This window comes from Adiantum capillus-veneris, chromosome 3, assembly GCF_014529385.1.
Source record: "Adiantum capillus-veneris isolate H3 chromosome 3, ASM1452938v2, whole genome shotgun sequence".
NCBI lineage: Eukaryota > Viridiplantae > Streptophyta > Polypodiopsida > Polypodiales > Pteridaceae > Adiantum > Adiantum capillus-veneris.
In genome coordinates this window covers 125,104,168-125,119,906 of record NC_140933.1, presented here as the reverse complement: position 1 = coordinate 125,119,906, position 15,739 = coordinate 125,104,168, and the positions used below count along the sequence as shown (strand labels likewise).

Sequence of the window (15,739 nt, the reverse complement as noted above, 5' to 3'; positions counted from 1 at the left end):
AGTGCAAGCATGTTTCATTAGGAAACCTTAATAAAAACAGCATAATAGAGTGACCATGTATCTCCTAATAACTAGAGAAAAGCCATTGCACCCAAAAGCAAGGACAAAGTTTAGTGTAATGTTCAGTTAATACAAACATGATACATATGTCGTGGCTCTCAATATTGAGCTTGATAATGATTTTGGATATAGAAAAATTGCTGATTTTTTTCAGTTCTTTAAGAGTATCAACCTGGAGAAAGACATCTGATTTACCACTGTCAGGCTTCTTGTTTACAAGCCCCGCATTCTCTAGAGTGCACAACTTGCTTGGTCGGATTTCTCGTCTTGGTTCAGCAGCCAATGACTTTAGTGAGCTCTTGGAAAGTAGATCAGTTTTGCATTGAACCTGATGCCTTGTGAATGAACTATCTTCTAGTCTGTCTTGGTCACAGAGCTCCATCTGGAATCCACCATCCTGTGCCACTTTCCCCAAATCCTTTAGAGCAGATGAAAACACCACAAAAATCCTTCAATATATTGCATCAATATAGAAATATTTAGTAATCACAGAGGATGTCTGTACTTTTTTTGATTTGCCACCATCGTGAGGTTGATAACCTATGCTAGGCATTCTTGTTGCTCTTGTGTTAATGCTCATAAAGTTGAATTCATGCGGAGCATGGTCTCTCACAGCAATGAACGGATTCTGTGCCACACTTTGTTCATTTTTGGGTGTACTCGTTCCAGCATTTCTAGACAAAACATTTTCAGCACCCCTCTCTGCACTTTGCTGACCCCTCGTCCCACTTGTGTCGTCCCAACCAAATTTACCACTGCAGTCTTCTGTGACCTGAGTAAGTGGCAATCCTCCAAGACCGTTAGCTCAGGGTTAGGCTCCAAGGAAAGAGGGAAGGGCTCGAATCTTAAATGTCAGAAATGAATTGTTAAGCTGCTGACCCACGTTCTCTCTTGGAGAGGCATTATTATTTTCTCGCTTAAATCACACTGCTGCTTGCTTGGAACACTGGGTGAATCAAGGCCCACCCTTACGTCTTTCATCAGCCCTTGAACCGACATCTGAACACCCATGATTTCTTGCTTGTCTTGATGAGACGAAGATAATGATCTTGGCGTCGGGAGCGACTGTTGACAGGTGCATTCATCACAGTTCAACGAGAGCCCAGTGTTGAGTGGAAATCCATCCCCTGTCCCACTACATGACGAAGTCATTGTTCGGCCTGTTTCACAGCCTTGCGAATCACAAAATTCCTCAGCTGCAAAGCTCCTTGCTGGAAGCTGCAATCCTGGGACCTTTTTACCACTCATGTACACTGGTTGCGTTTGCCGTGATTGACTGACAGTCTTTGTGTCTACAGATGACCTGGATGCTGTATCGGAAGAGCTCAATGATCTCTGCTCGTGACCCACGTCCATATCACTAAAGCTCTTTTTCCTTTTAGTCACCACAGATCCAAATTTCCTACCGGATCCTGACAAAGATTCCTGGGTACTGACGGAGGACATGCTTGCATCTCCTGAATGTGACATATGAGTCCGTTCAACTTTGGTAGTGTTCGTTACTGTCGCCGAAGATGAGTGCTTTGAATTAGCCATCCAGCCAAAATTAGCTGAACTTGCTAAGAAATCTGATGTATCCAGAGGCCGGCTCCTCTCTGCTTGTCCAATTCTTGCTCCAAGTCCTTTCGTTAGCTTCTCCTCTTGAAACACGCTGCATTCCCAATGAGAAATTCTAGCTGCTGCATTGAAATGGTGATTGTCATTAACCGTCTGGGCCATTGCAGGAGCTGCTGCAATTCCTCCATTCCAGTATCTATCCGCACACATTGGAATACTCCTCTCTATCATGTTCTCTTTCTTGTCGTTACTTGCAGGCAAACCTGCTTCCAAACCTGCAAAGCCAGAATCTCTTTTCATTAGAGAACCATGTAGCATGAACTTCTGCGACCTTTCATCGGCCCTGCCAGTATGACCCTGCCATGCATCTTGGAACATCTGAATGTGGTCGCATATAGACAACAAGCTGCCGACCCCAAGGGGAGAGTCCACGCTTGAAGACATGTGAGAGGGCCGCTTCAAAACATCATCGTTCTCCCTACAGTGATGATGGTGGTGGTGATGCAGATGAAGTTCCAAGGGGATCGAGCCATCAGCGGTTGACATCTGTGTGACAAAGGAATTCAAGTACAAAACAGAATGCACAAAATCATTTGTTTTGAAAGAAAATCATTTATAGTTCAACCTGATGGACAACACCATTTTTATGTTTTTCTTCATACGGATCAAACCCAAGATATGAGCATGCAGCAAACTGTGCTTGCTGAACAAGATCAATGGATCTTTTCCTAAGGAACAAAAACAAACAGCCACCGTCAGTAGAAAAAAGCACCAATACAAAATAGGCCTTGCAACCTTTCTTGCATGATGCAACCATGCTCAGACAATTCTTTTTGACAGGCAATGACCTTTGTTTGAGAGACAAAACATTATCAATGAACAGTTAAAGGCAGCCACACAACAATTACAGCCCAAGCACAATAAGTCAAAACTTCACTGATATGCTCCCTTAATGATTGGTCTTGAGATAAAAGCCATTTTTGCATCACGTGCAATCACAAGCCATGGCTGACATCAATGATGTTTTTCGCAAGTTGTCTACTTAGGACAAACTGGATGGGAACAACTACCCACTTTGGATATACAAGGTGCAACATGTCCTTATTGCAAAGGGTGTTTGGAAGATTATGATGTACATGGATACGAGTTGTATGGATGATGGTGCAAGTTCTAACAGTTCTGCTGCTAGTGTTGTTTTAACTTCTGTTGAGCAGACACGTTTAGATGTTAGGCTTGTGCACTTTCGGATGATTAATCTTTGTTTGACATGCAGTACATTATTGTCGTACTGTTGAAAAAGATGCCACGGTAACGATTGCAGACCAGGCACCAACATTCAAAACCTCATTCAACCGCTCAATGAAAAACTTTGAAAGGGAGAGTGCCCAGACATGGAGGAATAGAAGCACCTCTGAGACAGCACGGGCTGAACCACCTCCAGTTGGTTGCCTGACTGAAAGGTACCTAGAAGCACAGAGAACTTAAAAGCAAGGACTTACGCTTGCGGACTAGAAGTCCAAGCATTGAGCTAGGGGAAAGTACGCACCTGGAGACCACATGGGTGGAATGCTTTCAATCTCCATCCAGTTCTTGCGCGCACATGTTTGTGCGCGTGTGCGAGAGAGAGAGAGAGAGAGAGAGAGAGAGAGAGAGAGCACGCGAGGCCGAGAAGGGGTACAGAAAGAATTGTGTGAGAGAAAATGCGCGGGGCCGCTAACACACACCACCCCCAGCGAAACAGTTAAACACTGAACACTACCTAGTTACATAATAAACGCTTTCGAGTGGTGATTTTGCTTTTCCTTCCTCAAGAAATTCTGCATGATTCTTTCTTTGGGTCAATCCCTGCAATTTCTCAGTGTCAATTTTAACCCTTTTTCCTCTTTTGCTTTTTTTTTCATTTTTTCCTCTTTAATATTTTATCTGCTTCGTTTCCTTCTCTTTCACTCATCCTCTCCTTCTCTCTCTTTCTTCAGTCACATTGAAAGACCTGCCAATGTTTGTCTTCCGATGCCTTGTTTAAGAATATCCTCTAGCTTAGTGTGTAGAGGGTTTTGAAGGTTAAGCTTATCGTCTGCAGTGCGATGAAGATTTGAAGGCTCTGGATTCCACGTTAAGGCTCTCATTGTCGGCACATGGCCTCCACCATCGTGTGTGTAGGGTGCACATTGTGAGTCAATTGTAATACAACGCGTGTTGCGATTTTGTTTCTAGAGTGGGTGGCTCAGGCAAGGGAGGGTGCAATGGGCAATGGGTTGGCCATTGGAGCTCACTTATGGTTCCTTGAGGGCTTGCTTCAAGTCGCATTCTTTGCCCGGCGCTTACCCTTTCTCAATATCATGCCCCCCCCCCCCCCCCCCCCCTCCCCCCTTTCCAATGCATATGGATCGCGATCCGTTCTAAAAAGAAATCTCTCTTGCTTATCTTCACCTTCCCTGGGTTTTTTGGGTTGGGGAGGTGATGTGCTTGCTCCTATTTGCTAGGATCCTGTTGCGTGAAGTGGAAGTAGGCCCACCGATTGCGATCCGTGTGGATTGCGATCCACTCTCAGTTGAGGAGGGCACCCAACTGCGATTAACTTGCCTCTACAGCATGTGGCCCGGAGGATACCGTGTGTGAAGGTTGGTTCTACTGTGCATTGGGGGAGTTTTGCTCAAGGATCGTGATCCTTAGTTGGCCCACGGATCACAATCGAGAGCCTGAGCAAGGGATTTAAAATTCAAAGAGAGAAAGGTGGTGCTCCGAGGGGGGGGAGGTTCTCACCTCTCCCGTCGTGACTTAGCTATACTATACCCCGAAGACAACCATCATGAGAGCACTAACGAGGGGATTGTCGGGGGGGGTCTAAATGGCTTGGAGCAGAAGAGGCCCTCAGAGCAGGAGCTAAACTTTGTCTTCAATTCGGAGGTATGAAGCTAATGAGCATGGAAAAATCCTTAAGCACTCGTTCATAGAGCGAAATCTGACTGAGAAAATGCTTCTGAGGGCGGTTTTGCGCAGTCAGAATAAGGAACAAGACGGCCTTGCTATGAATGATGATTTCAATCCGAAGTTGGTCTTGCGAAACTTGGAGACTTGTTGTGTTAGGTTTTGTGGTTCTATACTTCATGGGTCGGCAGATGACCACACAAGGATTATGGGAGTCGATGACTGCAGCGTTTGGCACCCGTAATGAAATTAGCTATTTTACACCTTTGTAGGCAAAGGGTTCTATGTGGCGGCTTGCACCTCTAAGCAAGCGATTCAGGATCTATTGATAAGAGGAGGGTTCTGGGGAGGAGTCATACTTCTTGTATGACATGCCGTGGTACCGAAATTATGCCCCACTGAGGAAATTTGACTTTCTACCGTGTGTGGGTTACCCTCAAGAGCTTTCCTATATGGCTTCATGATCATATTCTCACTATCGCTTCTACATTGGGCTGGGCCCTGTTTATCCCGTGGTTACAGAAGATTAGATTCGGAGTGGATGTTAAGGTACACTATTCTATGGAACATGAGCGAGCATGTTCCCAAATATGTAGACCTCAATATGGGAGAGTTTGGGGCCTTTCGACATGAGCTGGCGTTCGCCTCCTTCCCTAATGCTACAAATGCAGGAGAATTGCGCATTTTGCGGCAGTGGACTATAGGCCGGCGGCCAATCCCGCTCAATGGTACATGACAAGTTGGAGGCAGGTTACTAGAGAGGAGACAAAGTCCAGTGAACAAGATTTGAATGGAGACAAGGTCACTAGAACAGAGACAAAGTCCAGTGAACAAGATTTGAAGCGATGGATTGCCCTTCAATGGAGATACAAGAGGAACCAATTGTGCCAGTCAGTTTTGTTGGTGAGGCAAGCGAAGAGACTAAGAGCAGATGAAGGAGACGCAAGATGGACAAGAGCCAGTTATGAACCGGGAGATTGAGATGCAAGCGTCCTATGAATCTTGCAAGCCTGAGCCTACTGCACGTGTTGCTCAAGATATGAAAATAGACCTCGTCAGTCAAATTATCAAGGGTAAGGGTAAGAAGGCCTACACTTGTACTTTTAGCTTGTTGAAGCAAAAGAAGAAGATAAGACGACTTAGTTTTGTTTTTCCATCAACGTTTGATTCACGGTGTCTTCTTGGTGGCAACCCCAATTCAACTTTGGACCCTTCTGCTACTTACGATCTCAGGCTGGCTCCCTTTGTCAGCTGATTTATGGTTAGGATGCTATTGTTGGGAGGTAGATGTCATAGCTCGATTCGAACATGGTTGTCATTGTAACTTTTTTGGTTTCGCAATGTACATATACACTCACTATTATGAGTTTAAAGTAAAATAAAATTGCAACATTTAGTGGCCTAGTAACTTGTGTGTAGCTGAAAATAACATAGACATAGTGAGCATTTCATTAGAATAGATTCGTAATGAGCATAGCAAGAGTGCTTGGATGGAAAGAGCAACAAAAGCATAACACCTAGTTAGATAGGCATGAACAATACTTCAAAGAGAGAGAGAAATTAAGCTATTGATAACAATTGAGGACTAGATTTCCATGGAGCCGGTCCCCCCTCCCAAAGGCTTTGTATCATAGGTTTCCCCCATCAAGGGAGACATTTTATAATACAATACTTTGTGTTCCTTCAATAACTTGCCGGTGCAATGAAGATGGAAGCTTCAAGCACCAAGCTCACACTTATAAAACACAACATCAGTTCCCTCACGATCTCAGACCCAAGACCTCACACGCCTTCGAAGATGGTAAGAGCTAGCGGGGTATGAGAGTAGATCGAGAGAAAGAAGGAGTATTCTTACAAGAAAGAAGTATGTCTCCTCACTTAATCACTCTAATAGCTTAGCATAGCTTAGTAATTAGCGTGGTAGAGGAGATAAGCATACATTGGAGCTTGGCTCTTGGTTAGATTTGCATCACAGAGCCAAGAGTTGTTGGTGTAGGCCTCCCTTCTCACAAGCTTGGAGTAGATGATGAGCTTTCTATTAAAGCTTGAGAAGGAGATAGTCTTCTTTAATCCACACATGATATTGTGTGAGTGTGTGTGTGATAATGCCTTGCCAAAATCAGTCCCCCCTCTCTCTCTTGGTCCACCCCCCTTGATTTTTACTCATGATGGCATCCCATTGGACTCTGCAAAGCTTAGCCAATGATAATTAAGGAGCATAAGTGATATCCTTGTGACATGTATTCCCCTTTCCCCTTTTGTGAGAGCTTTAGGTATTTAAATAATGCAATTAAACTCTCATTGGACCCTTTGGGAGACTGTCCAATAGTCTTATAGTCTTCTAGAGAGCTTAATTTCTATTGGTTCTTTTATCAAGTGTTTTTTAAAAGAATTAAACTAAATTTACTCTAGCCTAATTCTCATTGGTCCACCTCTATGGCCATCCAATAGGATTTGAATGCACCTTGGGGGCAATTGGGCTAGGGAGCTGACATGTGTCCACTATGCCCTTTGTGTAAAGGGAGCTTGCTAGAGTGTGTGTGTGTTTCTCTCTCATCCCCTACAAGAAAGGCTCGCCCCCTCCTATCAAGGGATACGTGAAGACTTTATGGTCTTCACATAAGCATACAATTTTTACCTAGAGTTTGACCATTGAACACTACCTTTGAATTTGGAACCTTAGCATTTCAGAAGTCTTAATGGGTTGAACCTTAGGGTCTTTGAAGCCCATTGTTGCACATTGCTCTTTTGCAGATGGCCCTCCCTTTGGATCCCTACTCTGATCGGTCTGCCAGCTTAACCAATATTCTAGCTTTTTCTCCCCTACTACTTCCCCATATTAAATGATCAATTTAACATGAGAAAATCATTTAGGAGAATTATATATTAGTTATTATGACAAAATAAAATCCTCTACCTTATGGCAACCTATGTTAAGATGTTTGAGGATTGCATGTACCCTCTCGGGGTCCATATTAAAATCGTGTGGAAAACTCACAAGCCCAACTTAATGAAGTGCTATTTGAAAACACTTACACTTTCTCTCCTACCGTATACAATGCATGGATATAGAATAAATAAGCAGGTGACATGAGTGATCCAAATGTTATCTTTAAAACTATTGTACATCAATGTTTATTTTGGGAGTACATAATTTTTGGAGTTAGTATTCTAAGAGACTATTAAGGAGTGTCGTGATCTGGCAAGATCCATGCATAGCATCACCATGGCCACCTAATTGATGCACCACATGTACTAGGAACAAACAAAATTCCTCCAAATGCAAATCCTAAAATAGTATTTTGAGAATGCTTTAGCCACTAACGCTCGCTCAAATTTACTTAAAAACATCTTCTTTCACAAATTCCTCCTAATATCCTCTTACCTCCCCCTCCACGCACCCCCCCCCCCCCCCCCCCCTCTGACGGCCGGCATACCCCACCTACACCTCCCTCATCTTTGGCCTACACCCAACTACTTGTCTCCTCTTGCTTGCTCATCTCTCTGCGTGGAGAGAGATTGACATCGGTAGCAAAAACACAACTTTCTCAGGACTGCAACATCTGCGAGAGAGAGAGAGAGAGAGAGAGAGAGAGAGAGAGAGAGTGCAGGGTTGCGTCGAGCTACTCTCTCTACCTGCCCACAGCAGGTTGTTCTCTCTGCCTACAATACCTACTCACGTCTCCATCCCACCTCTGATGCCCATCACCTCCTTACATTGGCACACCCTCGCCCCCTTGGCATTGTCAACAACAGACACGACAACAACACGCCTCCTCCCTCAGGCTTGACCCTCCTTAACTTAAGGAAGCCACCATGCGCAGAGAGAGAGAGAGAGAGAGAGAGAGAGAGAGAGAGAGAGAGAGCTCGTGGCTTAAAAGCTTACGAGAGCTACCCACCGCATCTAAAAGAGGCTTCAAGAGAGAAAGAGAGGTGTTGGTGGACAATTTCCATTAGAAATGGGGAGACACGTCTAGATACACATGCACCACCTACCTTGAACTCTTCCCTCCCTACCTCGCTGCCAACACGCATCATCTCTAGATTCTCATTTTTAAACATTTTTTGTAAAATCGTCCACACATACACGGTACTCTACTTCCATTTCCTTGCCTCCATCACCTGCCCCTCAAATGCGTTGCCATGTTGGTTGGAGCCAACGTCGCATTGTTGATAGGCGCACCCCAGGTTGTCCACCCACGTTACATGCATATGCATCCACATGGCTATACTCCCCCGCCATTCCCAAACAACCTGTCATTTTCTTTCCTTTTACCATCTCATTTTCACAAAGCATCTTCGTTATATTCTATCTAAATGAGTGTCTCCCTCTATGCACGTTGCCCTACACACATGGCATCTCCCTCTTTCTCTCCCCTCGCTGTGTCTCCTCCTTGCTTTTACACTTCAAAGCCATGGAAGGCATCTCCCTGGATTCCCCTTGATTAAGCAGCTCAAAACAAAATTAGCCACACTTATTGGCTCCATTTTACTTTTATTATATGTAGAATCTAGCGAGATCCTCTCTCTACCAATCACATAGGATCAAACTCCTCAACTTTCCTTCCTCTATAAAGAGGTTTTTTGAGGGATTTGAACCCACTCCCAACACTCTCATTCACACCCCAATATCATGCACCTGCTAAGGTCGATAGCCGTCGTCCCCATTCCCAAGCAGCTTCGATGGAGCTCCTTTGGGGAGGCCTTCGCATGCACTGGCAGCTATTTTCAACGTCGTCTTCACATGCACTGGCCATTACCACATGAACGAAGAGCTGATGGGCTGACAGCCATTTTCAATAAATCTTACACATGCACCACCATGTAGACGGAGTGGAAGTGCACCTCTCAAATCTGAACCTACTTTCTGACATGTTTGCAAATTCTAGGAGGAGAATCTATGTTGATTCTCCTCTCTCCTTTTTAAAAAAGAAAATGTGGTCACATACCTAAATTCTCCTCTTCCTTAAAAAATAAGTAAATTGCCATTACATATTGGTATACTTTATAAAAGAAATATTTTCCTAGATTCTCACTTCGTTTTCCTCCCTCCCCTTTGTTGACATCCTTTGCACCCCTCAATTTTTGTGTGCCCCCTCCCCACAAGTCAATCAAAGCACGGCTGTGCATGGCACCTTTCTTTGACATTGCTCTATAGGCTTGAGTTGCTCTAGCTCACGGTCACTTTGTTATGACATCCACTTCCCCCTTCAAGTAGGCACCACTTTGGGAAAATGCAAGAACATAAGTCCACAAGCCTTCAAGGTGAAATCATAGGTGACCAAAGCACCTATCAACTTAGCTCTATGGCAAAAAATGAGTGACACGTACATCATACTCAATCAACCTCAAAATTTGAGAAAAAACATTGTGTGTGGAACGTGGAGTGCAACCATGCGCGTGTGTGTGTGTGTGTGTGTGTGTGTGTGTGTGAGAGAGAGAGAGAGAGAGAGAGAGCGAGAGAGAGAGAGAGAGAGATGAATCTCGATAGATTATCCTCTTCCTACCTTTTTGAATATTGTGCACCCCTATTGGGAACTTTGAGTATGTTAATCATCGTAACCTTGAAAAATATATCCTTGCAATTTTGAGCTTGAAAGGATGTGGAATCACACGCATAAAGAGTACTCACACAAAAGTGCAATCAATGGTTTTGGAAAATTGGTGGCAAGACCTTTGGAGAAAACAAGTAATAAAATCACGACGCCTGCAAAAAAATCTTTGCGAAAAATTGTGTTATGATCTTGAACATAAGTGGTAGGAGTATACTAATTTGAGAACTTCCTTTTAAATAAGAAGATTTAATAGTTTATTAATGTCCTTTTCGCTTATATAAAGAATATCTTGTTTAAGTAGAATTTTAGAAGGTCTATAATTTGTCAACAAATGCATACCAATTTGATATTAGCAAAAAGATCCACTAACCTTATAGAAAATTAAAACAATAGAATGAAGGTTTTATATAGAAAACTTACTACTTTTTTCTTTTAACTCTTGAAGCATAAGTTGTTGACTTATCATGTTTGTTTATATATCCTAAATCATGCTCGTAAAAATAATCATTAAATTTTCTTACTTTCTTTCATAATAAAACTCAATAGTTGCACAAATAAATTTACTATGTCATAAATGTTTAAACTATATTTAAAACTTATAGCTTAATTTTACTAAGTTAATTTATAGGTCAAATTACATAAATTGATAGGTTGAATGACAATTTTTAACTCTATGCTTAATTTTCCAAAAGCTAAAACAACTGATATATCTTTGGAATGAAGCAACTTACAAGTCTCTCTATGTGTTTTTGTTTTGTTTTGTGTGTGTGTAGCTGTTAATCTTAAATAATAAGACATAATTGAACTTTTACATTTAAAAGACAGCTGGCAATGGAACAAAGACTTGATAAGTACATAAACAACTCAGTATTAAAATTATTTAAGTACAATGTTTGTAAGGAAGAGGTCCCCTTCCAGTATACAAATAGTAAAAGAACTTTCGAAATCATAAGTGAGTATTCCATCCAGTGTAGATCAACTTTGCCAAAGTAAAAAAAGAACCTTCCAAGATAAGATAGAGTTCTTACCTGCATCCATCCAAATAAAACAACAATTCATTTAGCTTTGGATGTGTTTTACAGGTATCAATGGACTATACCAGTTGTTATCCATGTCCATCTTACAAACTTTTTTTTTAAACCTTACAAGCTAAGCCCATAGTATTTATGTAGACAAAATGTTTTTTTTCCTTTTTAACAAGAACCCAAAGTTTTAAACATATAAAATTAAATCATTCTGACTAGAAGGCCATTACCCCTTCTAATCCAAGTGTCTAAATCCCCCTTTTTATTAACTCGGTTTATCTTCCTAGATTAATGAAAGCACCATCATATGAAGCTTATGAAAGAAGAAATTCCTTTTATAGTTCCAATCAAGCCTTAAGCTAGTTAATGTTTTTTTATAAAGTCAGGTATAGTTTACTTCCATCATGGTCCATGGAATCCAAATCCACCAGTTTGCATGTTACTTACCTTACACATCATTTTGGCCAACCATGTGGCAAGGAGCCCATGCTGTATCAAGCTAGACCACGAGTCTAACCATGGATTTTTAGAGGAATTATGTTTTTAAGTTACCAATTCCTAATGAAAAAAGATCCTAGTAACACTTTGACATGACGACTTAGTAATATATCCAATAACTGTAAGTAGTCGGGTCGGAAAAAACATCTAACAACCGTATGCAGCTGGGTCAAGCCCTGTTTCACCTTAAACAAAAAAAAAAACCCGAATTGCAGCATTACATCCAAAGTTGGGGAACAAAACCAATAACGCCATGGAATGCAGTTAGGGCATCCTCTCTTACCAGTGAAAAAAAATAATGCGCAACCAGTTCAGCACCTTAATACTTAAATAACCAACCTCAGCAGTGGTAGGCAGTGTACCAAATCTTTGAACAAGCAACAAAGGGAGCAACGGCCGCCAGTGAGTAAGTAGATATTGCAATGTATTGCCCTTAACCCAACAAAAAGGAGATGACCAGATATAGCAAGAGCGTGCCTCTGGGCCCAACTATCCTTAACAACATTCAATAACAGTGAGCAGTGTGTGGGAAAACACCACCCCTTTTCAAGCTCCCATATCTATCCAACACACAAGGCCTTACCAGGCTATGCATGACTAAAAAACAACAGTATCAAGCCAACCTCCAAGCATTTTAATGAATAGTAAGCATCGGTAGTGCCTGGTTCATCAGAGCGTCAGAAAGGAGCCCCCAACGAAAAAAGCTGAACAGCCTCAGGTAATAGGCTATTAGTAAACCATTGTATCCTCAGTAGATCCGTAAATGACCATAGTCACCATGGCATGCCATGTTTTAGACCTATATGGTTCTCAGCAAGGAGTAACATAAACTCGTATAGAGCAAGAGTAATTTTTTCAAAAAGCAAATACAACCTCCTCAACAGTAATGACCATAAAATAATGCCCCCCCCCCCCCCCCCCCCCCCCCCCCCTTTTTTTCAACAAAAAAACCTGCAACGAAATCCAAAAAGGTCAAGAGAGCAAACTTGTGTATTAGAAGTGGTGAGTTCCATTCTTCAATGTCAAGACACAACAGAGTTTACACTAGGCACAGTAACAACCAAGCAAAGCTAAGTGAGGGCCTGAGAAGTGTCCTAACCTCTTTATATAGAGGAAGGATGGAGTCGGCCTGCCAGATCCTGGTTTATGAGTACAATCGCCATGAGTGAACAGACAGCATTACACGATGGTGAGGCCACGTACGTTTTCTAGAGAGAGCCACTGCGCCATCACGGCAAGTAGATGGTAATAGGGTGAAAAACCCTTTAGGTAAAAACCCTATGTGTAGATAATAGATACGGGCTTAGTCCCATCATGTGAGGCGGTGAAAAAAACCTATAACTTAAGTCCAACAGTGTGTGTGTGTGTGTGTGTGTGTGTGTGTGTGAGAGAGAGAGAGAGAGAGAGATAAAGAGAGAGAGAGAGAGTGTGTTGACTGTTGGATCAACAGTACGACATAACTCAATTTCCATACCAAAGCCTTGTTTTCTGAGAGTTATGCAATGCTGCGGTTTATGATTATAAACATCATTTGTAATAAGTAGGTAGTCTAGTAGCAGAAGTGGGGGTGCAATGGCACTTCCAGATTGTAAATACAAAGCCATTTGACCCCTCAAACTCTATTTTAGGTTTAACCTAAGGTGACCTTAGTATATAAGGTACCTAGGTCATTTTCGTAAAAAAACTTTTATCATAATCATAAGTTTTAAGCTGCTGTTGATTGTGTGTGAGAGAGGAAGAGAGAGAGCCCGAGCTTCATCCTCGCGCTACTCCCCGCTCGCTCATCGCATTGTAGATCCGATTTCACCGTCGCGCTAGCCTCGGCAAGAGCTATGCGACAACGCCAAGCATTCCTCACGGAACAGAGCATACGCGCTCGCGCATCTACGAGCTACTCGTGGCCGTAAGTATATCAAACAATGTCTGTTTTTTTCCTGCAAGTAGTCGTTAGAATCGTAGCGACATAAGCTACGCATAGGTACTCATAGATTTCAGTTTCGGGCACTTTCAGAATTCTAGTCTGTCTTTACACGTTTTTCACATATTGATTTAGAGCGAGGAATTTGAGTGTAGAGGCTTTGGGACAGGTGTATCCTAGTGAGAGGATGGTGTTCCTTAAGTTTCATACGATTCTGATATGATTTAGTGAGTTTCTTTCTGTTGTGTGTATGTGGCTAGGTGGTGTAGTCGAGAGCAGTGAGATTTTAGGTTGTGGTTTAGTTGGCCTTCCATAGTGTTGTATGTGTAGGATGGTCTCAGCCTGGCAAGCTAAAGAGATTTCCTCCATGCGCCTATCATGTCATCTGTGTTCTCGATTGATATTATGTTGATCTAGGTTGTGTTGCATGCACTTTATGGGTGGTGTGATTCGCTCCTGCAACATTGGCGTCTTTGCTGGGTACACAAGGACTTAGGTAGGTTTTCCTACTAACACTCATGTGATAGTTGCTTGCTTTAGTTTCGGCTAAAGAAAGCATTTTTCTTAAGCGGATCCGGAAGAGGTTATTCCGAGATCAAGCACCAGGAAGCGTGTGTCTTGTCGAGGGTTTGAGACTAAGTAGATTTAGTTAAGATTTGTAGAGTAGAGTAGTTGTTGTGGTGGTCGAGTGGTTTGTGAGGTGATAAAAGCGTTTGCTAGTCCATGTGTGGCATTGAAGTGTTTTTCTACTCATATATGCAAAACCCCATATGATTTGTAGGAGTAGCTTTAGGTAAGTAACCTGATTCTTATCTAGAGCTATTCATCACTTTTAATCTAGAGCCAAATTTGGATCACTTTTAGGGCTTGCAAAGACCAAAAGACGCATCTAAGCAAGTGAATGCCTGTATTGGCCATAACTTGCACAAAAAGTGTCAAAGTTCAGATCTAAAACTTGCTGTGAGTTGTCAGTATAGCGAGGAACCTCTCGAGTAAAATTCACTTCATTTGGATCAGTTAGACATTATACGTCTATGATGTTTAAAGGGCAGTTTTAGAGACTAAAATTTAAATCTGAGCTTACCAGGGTGTTAACCACCACAAGACAAGCTTAGTCACCAAATTTGGGCCAATTCCGAGCACATAGACATCATACTCATATGATGTCTCAAGGCAAGATCTGAAAGTCAAATTTCACTTTTGACCACATAGGGGGTCAAAAGTGAACAAAAGTCACCTCATTTTGCCACAAAATATGCGTATAATGTCTCAAGTGTCAAAATAAATGTTAAATTTCAAATTGAAACTTGCAGTGGATAGAGGACATCAAGGAGAGCTCACATACCAAATTTTATCAAATTCTGAGCACATAGGCATTATACGTGTATGATGTGTCGAGTGCCAAATTAGAGGTCAAAAGCTACATTTGAGCTCGCAAAAGTGTTTGCCAGCATAAAGTAAGCCTAGTGACCAAGTTTCAACAAATTTGGGTCACATTTGGTCAAGATACAAGAAAAAAATCCTTGGATCCTAAAACTGTGTTGACTACTGTTTCAAGTGCAGTTCAACAAAACTGCTCTAACTTTTGATAGACAACTCCAAATTGAGTCAGGTATAGCCAGGAGAAAAGCTTGCCCAGAACCAGTATCCATGAGGTAAGAACACCACCCAGACTTGACTTTTAAGGACCTGACAAAGGGCCAAAGGTGCTTATTAAGGACTATCTTGAGAATTTTGAGTGGGCCTGACATTAAGAAAGCTAAGATCATCAGGATGGAAAGCCAATCTACCAATCCTTTTGTAGATATGACCAGAGGTATGGCAAGCCAAGCTAGAAGTGCTAAAATGCCAATCTATCCACATTTTGACACAAACCCACACAATGCACTAGAACGAGGTGGACATTTGGTCAATGAAGGACCACAGATATCTCCACCAAGCAGGAGAATTCCTACGAGAATTCCAAAAAGGGAGCCACCTGGATTCCCTTCTAGAGCAATAACGAGAGATGAAATGATCACAAAGATGGCAGACATTCCTCCTCAAGTGAATCTGCCTAATGGACCATGGGTGTACCCAGATGCAACCATAGAACATGAATTTTATAGAGGTAGAATTACGGCCACAATAGGACCATATGTACCTATCCAAATCAGAGTAGAACCTTGAGAATGAGTGACACATCTTTTCAAAGGAGT

The 15,739-nt window shown here is 42.2% G+C and overlaps 1 protein-coding gene across 1 annotated transcript in view; it reads right to left on the bottom strand.

Moving 5' to 3' along the window:
• LOC147461654 (uncharacterized) overlaps nucleotides 1–3,382 on the bottom strand; it is a 109,486-nt gene extending 106,104 nt beyond the window's left edge. Inside the window, exons 1-6 of the mRNA XM_086509146.1 lie at nucleotides 3,164–3,382; nucleotides 3,027–3,081; nucleotides 2,243–2,345; nucleotides 1,033–2,163; nucleotides 566–832; nucleotides 233–457 (exon numbers count right to left, since the gene is read on the bottom strand). Of these exons, the coding sequence (XP_086365272.1) occupies nucleotides 233–457; nucleotides 566–832; nucleotides 1,033–2,163; nucleotides 2,243–2,345; nucleotides 3,027–3,081; nucleotides 3,164–3,200 (1,818 nt within the window). The 5' untranslated portion in view covers nucleotides 3,201–3,382. The remainder of the gene's footprint in view (nucleotides 1–232; nucleotides 458–565; nucleotides 833–1,032; nucleotides 2,164–2,242; nucleotides 2,346–3,026; nucleotides 3,082–3,163) is intronic.
• Nucleotides 3,383–15,739: the final 12,357 nt, after the last annotated feature.